Source organism: Meleagris gallopavo, chromosome 9 (assembly GCF_000146605.3).
Source record: "Meleagris gallopavo isolate NT-WF06-2002-E0010 breed Aviagen turkey brand Nicholas breeding stock chromosome 9, Turkey_5.1, whole genome shotgun sequence".
In the NCBI taxonomy this organism is placed as follows: domain Eukaryota; kingdom Metazoa; phylum Chordata; class Aves; order Galliformes; family Phasianidae; genus Meleagris; species Meleagris gallopavo.
The window spans coordinates 1,773,021-1,786,157 of NC_015019.2; the positions used below are offsets into that span (position 1 = coordinate 1,773,021).

Genomic DNA, 13,137 nt, shown 5'->3' on the forward strand with positions numbered 1-13,137 from the left:
AGTACAAACTGAAAAAATCTGGTTTATTGCATTGCAGAGCACATAAAAACACGTCTGATGTAAAGAAACAAATTGCAGTAATTTTATGATATTTATGATATTTTATGTAACTTGATTTAGTACTCCAGTCTTTCCCTTACCTTGAATACACTGAATGTGTCCATCTTCAGTTGTAATTGTAAATGTTTCACCTGGGTTCACCTGCACAAGAATAACCTATTAAAAAAAAGACAATATAAAATAATTAGTTAGCTTTTTACTCACTTATTTTAAAGATTACTTAATCTTTACACACATATCTTACTTCACGTAATGTTATGCATTCCTGAGAAGTATTCTCCATTGCTCAGAACAGGAAGTTTGCACAGACCTGTTAGATTTAAGCAATGTGTGTAAAACAAGACCCAAAGGAACAGCTTGTTAAATGCTGGTTAACGCCAACTCTACAGCTTCTGCATACTGCCACACTCATCTTTTTTAACTTATAACATGGGATGTGGAAGCATAACTGACACAGACCCTACCCCAGGGAGTTCACAGGACAGGGAACAATTCTGCTCTGGGTAGGTAAGCTGCTTCTGGACATGAGCACAGCACCTGGAGAAGTCAGGCAGCCACTCAGCAATACTTACTGTGGTTCCAACAAGAAGTCGGGGCAGACAGCACTGCTCAAAAAGGTGTAATTGGGACACCCAACTGTAACTAAGTCTGTCGCTTCAGTACATCAGCAAATGTGTAGCTTTAACTTTGCTACATTTCTAGTAGTAGAGAAAGCGATTTTAATGTTTCTTATTGGTTTGTTAAACAACATACCGAACGGACAATAATAGGCTGGGGATTTGCCAGAGCACAAAGGAAATAAAAACAAAGCCTGCAGTGGAGAACTGCTGCTGGGACCGACCCCACGGGCAGGTATTTAAGCTCACAACTCACCTCCGAGGACAAGAGAAATCAGAGGCAGGAAAGGGATGCTTTAAAAATTCAGAGCCTTTGAACAGGACTGATTTTCAGAAGTTCCAATTAACTGAAGTTCAGGAAACTATTAGCTGAACTGAGTGAAAAGGAACCCAAGTGGTGTAAGCACAGGACTGCAGAGCAGCACTGAGATTGGAATGTCAGGAATGCACGGGGCAATGTCTCAGAGGAATGACTCACTATAATTAATGAAGCAAATGCAATTCCATCTACCTTCCACCAAGGAAAACTTCCAGGAAGCCTGAGTGCTCCTCAGGAGTCAGCCTAAGGCTGGTAAGAGGCAGCACAGAGCACTCACACTAAGGCTGACACCTCCAGGTGCCCCACACAACCATTTTGGAACTAATGGGACCAGCACAGTTGAGAGCTATTTCAAAGCACCGTTCAGCATTTTGCTGCTATGCACTTTCTATTGCTGAAGTTTTGTTGTTTTTTCAAAACAAGAAACCCTTCCAGAAAACTTCCCAGTTCCTTTCTGTGAAATGGAACTGATGAGCTGGAAGCTGCATCTGACAGGACTTGCCAAACAGCACACATTTTACTTCTACAAACCACTGTGTAATATTTTATAATTAGCCCATCCTCTTTGGCACTGGCAGCAAAATGATTAAAACTCATCTGCCTTAACAAAGCTTTCAAGTTAATACTCTGCTTAACAGCAAGCTTGCAAATGTGGCTCAGAAGCTTCCACTCCCTGCAAACGAGAGCAGCAGAGGAGAGCAGAATTTTGTGTGTAATGTGACTGCAGGATGGATGGCAGCACGGCTGTTTATAAACAGTGAGAAATGCTGGCACAGTGACACGAAGTGACATTCTCACCCCATGAAGACAGACACACCTATTTTCACTAGACAGACTTACCCGTTATTTCCAAAATAACTCAGTTAGCTTCGAGACTATCTGCTTTCAAGTCTGCTCTTAAAAGGCCATTTTCCCATGCATCTCCAAGACTCAAATCTTTTAAGCCCTACCTGACTGCAAACAGCCTCCACGTGGCTCCCCAGACTCCAGTGACAGTCACCTTTTGGTCACTCGCTGCACACTGATATTCTACACACCGGTCTGTACAGGGACACGTTACACAAACAGCGACAGAGCTGGTGTCCAGTGAGACCCACTCATCTCCTTTCCTCGTGTAACAAGAAACACCAGCTACTGAATAATCTCACAGCTGGTCAGTGTCTAAGATTTCATGTTGCTAATGCTAGAACTGCAGAACGAGCTGAGATATTCTATAGCTTTGTTTATTTCAAGTCATCTTATCTCCAGAGTAAGAGAAAAAAATGCAGAGTACAATTACTCATCACTTTTTTTATAGTAAGGGCTATCATTTCTACAAGGAAGTGCCCTACAAGTGAAATAATGCAGGTCTCTCCTCTTTCTCACCTGAAATGTTTACAAAATAAAAGAGATTTGATTTAAAACCTTCCAGCATACACTGCTTCCCAGATCCCCAGCAGCTCATGATGCTGCTGTACCCTATTTATTTGCCGTGCACTCAAACACACCAAGGTCTTCACAGCCCCCCTTCCCACCATTCCACAGGAGAGTTATCCTACAGGAACTCCTATGCAATTTTCCCTTCTGAATTAACCCCCTAATTCCTATTTTAAATACTGCCAGACACTCAAAGCTACATACTGACCAGAATGAAGGAATGGACAACTTTGTTCCTCCCTTCACCAAGACAATTATTCCACGCCAGGCACATAATGCCTTCAGATTTATCTTTTGTTATTCCTGCAATTCAGTTATGTCAACAAACCAAACACTCTTTTCTTTCCTACAAGGACCAGTTATGTTTGTAGCTTCTTACATTAAGATCCCAAGTTAAAACAACAGGACGTCTGTGAGATTTCAGTGGTTGTTCAGCAATGCATCTCCCAACGATGGGCATTTATAGTAGAAGACACTTTACTTTTATTGCCAAGTACTAAATTTACTTCAAATTTAGCGACAATCTGAGCAAGCTTGTACTGTTGTCTGTATTTCTACTCACAATAAGTGCTTCTGAAGGGTTGCGTCCCCCAAAATTCTAAAGTTTCAGCTCTACTCAGGTTTCATTAGCATGCTGTAATTATTAATGAAGATTCCTAGCATCAGGAAGCCAGAGGTCTTTCCTTTCCTCTACGTTTCCCTGCAATACATTTCTCAGTTTAAAGTGCTGCAGCTTCTTTCCAATCTGTATCGATTTCTTTCATTATGTATTAAATCCACACGTTTTCCCCTTTACTATTTGTTTTTTTTTTTTTAAGTTTATTATTAAAGATTTACATGCGTATAAAACACTGCAAATTAAAAGCAATCCTTTCATATCTCCACTGCAGTAACGTTGAATGATTTTCTTCCTCCTTCTATTTGCACTGACGGTATCAGTGCTGAGAACCACACACTTGCAGAGTCACAGAACAGGATGGAAGGGACCTCACTCACCCACTTCCAGCCCCCACTGCATCAGATTGCTCGAGGTCCCATCCAGCCCAGCCCTGAACACTTCCCTGGAGGGAGTAACTACAAATCAGTACCACGGTTGCTTTCTTTGGAGCCTTCTCTCAGCCATCACAAAAGCTGGCCAGCAAATAGTTTGTTTGAATCTGTTCTGCCCTTACAGTACAGCTGAACGCCAGCCTCCCTGTGAGCCCTGCAGGCACAGTGTGACAGGGACCCGGATGGGAGCACGAGGGATGGACTTGCCTGTTGGATGCTGTCTCCATTAACCATGTGAGGTAGAAGTGGCACTTCGTTCAATAGAGGCGTAGCTTCTAACGGAGGTGGCTGGTCGGCCATCATGTCTGAAAACCATTCATTGACAGCTGCTCACAGTAATCCCTGCTGAAACAAAAAGACAGCACCAGTGTTAGGTTTCAGCCACTCCCCTTTCCCAAATAATTCTCCACTTTGTTTGCCAAACATGGTACCAGTAATTCAGAAGAAAAACACAGCGTTCAATGCCTTCAGCATTCCACAACTCTGCCCCAAAGATATGCAAATCAATTGACCTTAATTGGAGCCTAAAGCTGGTACGAAGCATTCCCTTCTGCCCTCATTGCACATCTAAGAACTTGTGCAAACGGACAGCCGGGGGGGGGGGGCATCACCTCAGATGTCCGTGTTCTTTCCAACGGTGCTCTCAAGGAGCACAAGTTATTATCCTGTTCTCAAGTACTGTGTATCAGCAATACATATCCTCTTTCCAAAAATACATCCTTTAAAATAGCACACGTACCCCACTCGACATACCACAAGGGCTGACATCGCGATGCGATCACACAGCAGCATCATGTATGCTCACACAGCATTTATTCTTAAAATGTGGAGTTTTCTGAGTTCCTGAACTCGCTGTAAATAAAGTCTCACACCAGATAATTCATAGAACATGCACACATTTCAATCTCTGTGGTGATCAAAACCCCTTCATTCTCCCCACTGTTGCAACGTGCCATTAGTACAGAATTCTGGCACGTGAAAACAAAGCCTAAGGCAATGTGAGACAGACCAGAGTGCTTTGTATAGGAGTCTTTAAACCAGTACCATGGAGAACTGCAACTGGAAAAGCGCTGCATAGTTGTGAGCTTCCCGGGAACGATCCATAATTACAACAAAGCAAAATGAAATGCAACTCTTCATGAATTTTTGATGAACAGTTAATTCAGCGTCCACAGAACGCACAAGGTAACAGGATACAGGAAATGCTGCCATTTCCTTCTCCTCTCCCATTACCTCCCATAACCCAGACAGAAGACCAAAATGCATTTAAGACAGACCGATTTATTACGTTAAAAAAAGCAAAACAGAAACAGAGTGCAAAAACACCAACTCACCTATGCCTGAACCAAGCCAGTCTACGAACAACTGCTAAACCAACATGGAAATAGCAGTGTTCAGAAAAACATCACAGCTGGACTCTCATAATCTGTGCTGACGTTAAGCTCGGGTTGCCCAGAAAGGGCCTGCAATAAAGGTCAACATTACAAGGTCCTCCTGCACGGCTGCTGCCAGACGAGGAAGCTGGGAGAGCACAGAGGCACAAACAGACTCATTCTTGTTTGCAAGAGCATCTCAAGAGAACTGATACAATCACACGGCCACAAACACAGCACGAAGGAACAGCCCATGGTGCCACACACAGCCCTGGCTCTGCACACCAGCCAGCCCTGGCCCTGCTCCTGCCACGGGATCTTAGGAGACCAAAGCAGACCGAGGGGTGCGAGGGCCACAGAGGACTTCAAAGTGCCAGTTTGTACCAGGATTGCCCTAAACATACCCAGCTCCCTTAGATCGTTATTTATTTTCTGCAGAAAATCACCTTCCCTTCTGTTTGCCAGATTCTGAATGACCACTGCCAAGGAAACAAGCTCATCTGATTGTACACAACTATTTCACTTAAAAATAACTGCTAACGCTGCCGGCCCATGGGCTAAAATTACAGCTGCAGTTTCTTCTACTACAACTCTCCTATTTTTAGAGGTTTCTAGCTAAGACTTCAGAGAAACTGCTTCCATAATAGGAATTCAGTACACACGAGCAGATTAAAAATACATTGTTTTATACATATAAATAAATACATAAAACACACGTGTCTGCGTGCACAGTCTCAATTTCATTCATCTAAAGAACCTCAGCAACGACAGAAATTAGCAATTAACACGAAGGGGAAACCACTCACCAAAAAGCATTCAGCAGATCCGCGTTCAGCAGTGCAGCTGAGCACACAGAAATACTGTGACATTTTGTCATTTTGATTAAAACAAGAGGCTAAAATCTGACGTACAGCAGAGTGCACATCCAGCAAAGCACTCACGTGGCTGTCTCAGCATGGGACACAAATAAGTAAAAAAAAAATAATGACCGTGTGCCTCAGGAATTGAATCTGTCTCAGTACTCCGCAGTGATCTTTGAGACACAGTCAGACAAACCTTCTCCATTTATTACACGGAGTGCTCACGCTGCTTTCCACATTAGGCTTCCCTGTTCTAACACCCAGAAGTAACGCTTTTCAGACTTTAATTTGTGTAACAGTTTACCAACAGTTGTGAAATATGGATTTCAAGTTACTCCATCGATGTTAACAGACCCTAAGGGTTAGGTTTTGCCGTATCTGCTGTGCCAAAATAGGGCATAAAGGATTTTTAGAGCAAAGAAATCAGCTCAGATTGTAGAAGTGCTCTCTGAGAAGCACTGACTGAACCAAAAGCACACGGTTCATCACGCTAACCATATTAAAAGAGGCAACATTTTCCACTGACAGTCTCACACTACAAAGGCTTCTAAGAAAAACAGAGAACCTTAATGATCAGCCTTCCAGAAAACAATGACAGCACACAGCGCCGGGTCTGACCTCACTTCCTGACACAGAAAAACGCACGGCCTGCACCGCTGCAATGTGGGCCTTCCCCTTCCCAGCCCCGATGCTCCTCCGGCAGCACTGCAGTCATCCTGGAGCTGCTCCAGCTCTGAGCTCCCACCGAGCACAGTGCTGGTGGATTCCACTCGCCTGCAGCTGAACTCAGCACCTCCGGGATGGAGCAGGGCTGCTTCGTGCCACCAGCTCTGCTGTCCGCCAGGGAAACCCCACCGACTTCCATGAGACGTTCTGAAAATGAAATCTCAGATGGTTTCAGCCCAAAGGAAAAAGAAATACGCTATTGCTATGCATGGCTGTAGCTATTAACAAAAGGTGACTGAAATGAATAGACGAGATGCTCACTGCATGCTGGGTTTGCAAAGCCCCACTGAGCTACATGTCAGTGTGCAGAACGGAGCGAGGTGCCACTTCAACCTCAGCTCACACCAGCACTGCTGTGTGCACGACAACAGGAAGCTTCCAGCCTGTGCCAGCAGTCCCCCTAAGGACAAGCCACGGCTGTAAGCACCCTTCAGCACACAGGCTCTGCTTCTGCCTCACCCAGAGCTCTGCGACAGCAACCAGCAACCAGCAGCAGCATGTCACCACGCTGCAGGCGTGCTTTGCTTCTGGCAGTGACCACGATCTGATTGGGTTGGACTGGAATCTCCTGAGGTCCCTTCCAACCTCTGCAATTCCGTGGTTCATAGAATATCCCAAGTTGGAAGAGACCCCTGGCTCCACAGAGGACCACCATGCAGTTATTTACATACAAGGTGCAAAACGGTAAGTCGTGCATTCTTTGTGTTCTACCATACTACACAAAATTAGGAACATTTCACAGACCGAAAGACAGTGTTTGCATTGGAATGATATCCTCATATTAACGGCATGAGATTATTTATTGTGCAAATGTGCAGCAATGTCATACATTCACACAAGTTGCAGGCATCCTGCTATTTCACATTGAAGTATTTTCCCAATGCACTGAAAATGTCTCTTCAAAAGGCTTCATACTTATCCTAAAAGGGGGAAAGGCTGTAGGCAGAAATGGATCAACCTCATTCCACTGTCCAGAACAAAATCTGAACCTACTCCATAAACAGTCAATATGCATTTCTAGCCCCACACAGAAAGGGATGTAAACGCTTTTCATTATAGTAAGTGCTGGGTTTAATATGAGAAAACTGCTGTTTTAAGGAGCTTATTATTTAAATGGAGATACTTTTATTTAAATAGAGTGAGGCTGAGGTAGGGAGAACAACGTGCCCAGGGCCACCGAGGGACTCTGATGGGAAGATGGTGCTCAGCTCACAGAGGTGCTTCCATGCCTTCAACTCTTGCAAATCTTGAAATATTTTGATATAAAGTTTGCACCAAAGGCTGTTAAACAAGACCAACAGATGAACAAAATGCCTCCCCAGCATCGGGGTGAGGAACTGCCTCGTCAAAAGATCAGACCTTCCCAGGAATTTCAGAAAAGCCTCACCCCCCACCCCATCCAAAATGCACACCCCATGTGATTTTGAGGTAGGAAACATTTGGGTTAAGGACACAAGTTGCCTTCTCCCAGTGTTTTTCAAATAAACAGCCCTAACAAAGTGTTTAAGATACCATCCTGGTCCCAAAATAGTTCCCCTCGGCCACAGGACCACACGTGAGCCATGGAGAGCACTGGTTTACTTTCAGTGAGATTAAGGGAGCGAGAGCCCCAACAGAACCACACTTAACAGAGGCTCAGTTACAATTTTAGCTCTGAAGAGACCACCATCGCTCCATAACAGTCATCTGTTCAAAACTAAATATATGTTTTGATTAAAATGTTGGAAATAATTCATAATGACACCCGAGTGGATTTGGCTGCAGCACCTTGCCCGGAGCCTGGCTCCCAGCCAGGGGGCACCGCAGCCCTGATACTGAGAACGCTCTTCATGGCTTCTCCAACAGACGTGCTCAGTCACACACTGAACGCCTACAGCTGTGAAAAACCCCATATAATGGATCTAGGTGTACCCTGTGTCATTTTGACCTAGGTACTGCTAGATCTTAGAGGTCCCTTCCAACCCAGGCCGTTCCAATCGCTAGCAGTTTGGCTCTGGGAACGCTCTGCGATGTTAAACCTGCCAACTTGTATTGCAAAACGGTATAAAACCCCAACAAAATGCCCACTGCACAGACATGCAGTATGTGGTTTTAGCACTTTGCACCAGGTGCTTTCTTTGGTACCACGAAATGATAACACCTCAACCCCAGCAGTAGTACAGATGCACTGGTGCAGAACAACTCGTGTCCCTGCTTTGCACCACGATGAAAATAACAGCTACAAAAATGGCAGAGTTGGAAGCAGGGCAGGGCAACCTGAAGAGGCTACAGATGTGGCGATGCTACAGAGATGCAAACATTTTCTTGTATTTTCCAGAAAGCCTTACTGTCACTGAAATGTTGATTCCATCACAGAACACGGAAGCCAGCTCCATGCTTTTATCAGCCTGGCTCGTTGTCAGACCTGACTGCCCACAGAAATTCTCCCCAAAGGAAAATTCAGATCGAGATGGGAAGCCCTCATGTCACAGCCACCAAAGAAAAAAATCCCTAAAACCACAGAAACAGCAGATCAACAGGGTAGGACACACGGGAACTCTGCCACAAGTGATAGCATCACCTTCCAGCCTCCCCTACCAATCCGGATCAGGTTCCTGATGTGACCGTGCCAGGAAAGCAATAAAAAGAAATCCTCCACCCGCTAATAAAAACTACACAAGCAACTGCCCTCAGCACTTACAAACTGCTTTGTGTTCTGCTATGGCGGCCCTTAAGGTCTCAGAGCAGTGGGGGGACAGCAGATGCACCACCTGAAGGGAAGGGATGTAAAATATAAAACAGTCAATTGAAAAACAAACTCGTGATCCAAGAAAGCTTTCCATCAGGGCCACAAAAATAGAGCGCATCTTTGAAATGAAAAATTGATTTAAAAAAAGAGAGAGAAAGGAAAATCCTGCAAAGGGAACAAATGCAATGACAGCATCCTTACAGGGACTGCGGTGCAGTCATGTAGCAATGGTGAGGAACAGCTGGAAAACTAAAGGGGTATTTCCCTGCAAACAAACACACAGCTGTAGAAAGACAACACTCTGCTCCTAAGACCACAGGCTGTGATGTGCCAGAAAACAGGCATCTGTTCCACACCGTGGTGACAAGCAGCAAGAGCCCCAGAGAAACCCTCCCCAGCCACCCCAAAGCAAGCCAGGCTTCACAACTAAGTAACTACTGAGCTCAACAGATGAAGCAAAATGTTTAAATCGGTGCCAAGAATGACAAGATGGGAAGTGCAAGTTTCTACAGGAGCTGCATGTGCTCTGAGGTTCTGAATTTCAGGTTAAGTATCTGGAAAACTAAGTATGATTCTTCCCCGTGGGACAAATTTGGTCTTGAGGTGCAGCGTAAAGTTGAATCCCTCTTACAGTAACATTTTATTTACCAACCATCTTCACGGGGAAAAAGCGTTGTTTCACAGAACAGAAAAAAACCCCAAAGCTTTTGTGTGTGCAGACAGCCCCACCACAACAGGAACAGGCATATTCCACAGCATCATCCAAGCCTCCTCCGTGAAGAGAGGCATACCTAGACCACAGAGGGCACGAGCACGCTGCCACTTCCAAGTGCTGTGTTTTTGTCTCCCATGGAGGGCAGGTGGAGGCTGCCCTGCCCTGTCCTACACACTGCATTTCCAGACACTGAAATGCCCCTGGGTGCCATGCAGCCATGGGTGCCAGCGTGCTGTGCCCACAGAGCCTCCTGTGCCAAAAGCACAGCACCAAAGCACAGACCTCTGCAGCACCAGAAGGCAACCTAGCGAGCACTGTGGGCTGGCAGACGCACACACAGTCAGACAGATGGTGTGATACAAACACCAGCTGATCCAAAAGTTATTGCCCAAATGTTCTGCATTCCTAATCCTGACTTTTTTTTTTTCTTCCAGGCTTGACTGAGAGGAAGCAATCATTCAGATTACTAAAAACAACAGCCCTACTTCCAGGAAAGGCTCTCTACCACAACACAGGTCAGAGCAGTCAGTTGTCATCTAATCCAACAAGAGAGAAGCAAAAGCAGGACTTACATGTTCAAGAACAAGGAGGATGAGAAACATTTTGCTTTTGCTGTATTGCAGTTTAAAAGTTTGACACACGAACCAAAAACTTTCTTGCACAACAAGAGAAGTAATTCAGGCTGTAGTGCTTCAGCTGCAGAGCAGATCAGACCAGCCTTGTTTAAACAGGTTATACTTAAACCTAGTGCTAAAACACACCAAGAAACTACTTAAATTACCACATCTGAGCAGTCCCGTGGTAACTGACCATGTGCATTTCTTCAGTTCGTGAAAAATGTGAGGCAAAATGCAAATATGACATCATGCACGTGAGGTTTAAGCAAACGCCCTTCACCCTGCACTTGTGACAGTTCAGCAGCACGCAGAAAGCCTCCAGCACAGCTCACCTGATGCATGCTAGCACTGAAATCAGCTGCTTCTGTACCTGGATTTATGGGCAGATCAGCTGAATTGCAACACCTCTATGTAAGAGAATGAGTGGAGCTTAGCACAGTTTTGAAGACTCCAGGAATGACTGTTTACATCTACGCTTACTGAGGTTTTTTTCCCAAGAAATCTAGGCACTAAAAATCAAAGTGACAGATTAAAATATACCAAAAGGTTGTCTATGTAATATCTTCCCGAAAACCTGCTTTGTATTTAATTATATTGTTTCCCATCACACCCTATTCTGTATTAGGCAGCTACCATTCAGGTCTTTCCTTGATCTCTTCTACTGCTTTAGACAACCATGAACCAAACCAGAAAATGGTTAAACTGCTCTTCACAAAGCTGAAAATACTGTTCTCCGAGCAAATGTAATCCACAGGGATCTTCATTAAAAAAAAGAAAGTACAAGTGGTAGAATTCCGGCCTTCAAGACAAAGCAACTATCACACTACTGATAATTTATTGTGCCAGGTCTCTCCCCCCCTCCCCTAAAAAAGGTCAATCCCATGACCTGTCAGTTCCGTGAGCTCCACCTCAAACCAACACACTGAAGCAGTGCCATCCAGTCGGTCACTTATTGGTATGCTGCCACTCTCTTGAACTGTTTTCTCTACAGGAAATGCCTTTGCTAAAAACAGAATTTACTTTCTTTATACGAAGGCTGATTATGCAAGTCTCATTAAGACGAAAATTCCAGCTGGGGGAAGGAGAGTGAGATTAATGCCAAAATAAAGATAAGGTTGCTACATTATAAAACCAATAACATTTATCTGGAAATACTGAGCTTCTTCCTACTTCAAGAACCCTATCAGTTCTTGCTTCTCTAACCCGTTTTTCATTTGATAGTAAGTTTCAAACAAAACAAAAGCAGAGAAGAGAAAGAGAGTCCTAAGCTTAGAAGGTTCTCAAATATTTATATATTATTTCACCTTAGCACACGAGAGACTTACAGAAAAACGTCTCAGAAGATCTGGAAGAACAGCAAATTATGGCTAATTACCGCTGACACTCTCCTGACTTGAAGCTGCTCCTGTTGATAGACGTCTACGGTCACTGCCTGCTGTAGTAGGAGCAATGTGCCGAGCTGTCCCTCAGCCTTCCTTCTGTGGACAAGGAAAAAGAAAGAGTGATTTTCTTCTTAGAAACTGGCAAGCACAGTCTGAAGGAAAAAAAATAATAATATTCATGCAGAAAATAGCTTGTATTGAATAAGCTGCTGGAAAACAGCCAGAGATAAACTCCACCAGGATCTGCAAATAAGACTCAAGGAAGAGTCCAGTGTCAGAATACCTTACACAGCCTTCTTGCATCCATTCAGCACATACAGAATGCAAAGCCTGACAACTGTGTAAACATACTGCACATACATTTATTGCAGTATCAGCCAAAGCTATGATCTCATTAGTGAAAAGGAACTGAATGCAGTGAAGACAGCTCTCGTGCACGGTATGTTCTCTGCAACTAAGTACAAAGTTGTCTGCTCACTGCTCTATTCTTCTATTTGACGTAATGAGGGGAAAATCAATTTCCTTACAGTACATAAACATACCCAGGTTGAAATTACCAGGAACGTACTTGTCCTCTGATAAGGAACACTGAAAGCAGAGCAGCCTGAGGAAGGCGGTCATAGCTCTGTGTGATGGGACAGCGTGGCTTCGTTCCAGGAACTGTCCCACAAAGATGCTCCACCAGAAGATGCTGAGAACACCTTCAGCATGCACCAAAGCCATTCAAGAAGTCTCATTTAACAACGTGAAAGCCATGGTCTTTCTCAAGGCGCTGGATTGAGTACCAAATTCCCGTTCTGTCTGCACACTGATGAAAAGGAATTGCCCTGTTTTGGCTCTCCAAACTTACAACAACCCCAAAACATTGATCAGTTCCCAATATGCTTTTCCTAACACCAGGGCACAGGCCCCAGCTTTCTGGCTAGCTTTGCGGGCAGCAGACAGAAGCCCCTCCTGCAGACACAGCAGCTCCTTTGTTGCTCCCACCAGAAAGGTGATCTTGGCTCGAAGCCGCAGACGTCGCTGAGGTCGCAGCCTCATCGTGTCCTCCTGAACCACTTTTCATGAGATATGGGCATAAAAGCACAAAGCGCCAGGCCTCAGTGCTGGAAAAGCCTATCCTGAGCAAACCGAGGCATTTTTCCACATCAATCAGATATTGGGAACAATAGCAGATTTACATTAAGATTGAACCGGACGAAGGGCGCTGCGCCAGTGGTCTGTCCCTGCCGGTCGATACACAGAAAGGATTGTGTTAGCACCACCGAAAGAAT

The 13,137-nt window shown here is 44.6% G+C and overlaps 1 protein-coding gene across 3 annotated transcripts in view; it reads right to left on the minus strand.

Annotated features, from left to right (window-relative positions):
• LOC100539152 (fibronectin type-III domain-containing protein 3a-like) overlaps positions 1 to 11,959 on the minus strand; it is a 32,704-nt gene extending 20,745 nt beyond the window's left edge. The window contains exons 1-3 of one of the 3 annotated variants that reach the window (XM_010715095.2): positions 11,857 to 11,959; positions 3,670 to 3,804; positions 141 to 216 (exon numbers count right to left, since the gene is read on the minus strand). In XM_010715095.2, coding sequence (XP_010713397.1) covers positions 141 to 216; positions 3,670 to 3,765 — 172 coding nt within the window. In that variant the 5' untranslated portion in view covers positions 3,766 to 3,804; positions 11,857 to 11,959. Of the gene's footprint in view, positions 1 to 140; positions 217 to 3,669; positions 3,808 to 11,806 lie in introns of all 3 variants that reach the window. The other 2 variants (XM_010715094.2, XM_019618122.1) reach the window with 2 other exon arrangements.
• Between the last annotated feature and the right edge of the window lie 1,178 nt (positions 11,960 to 13,137).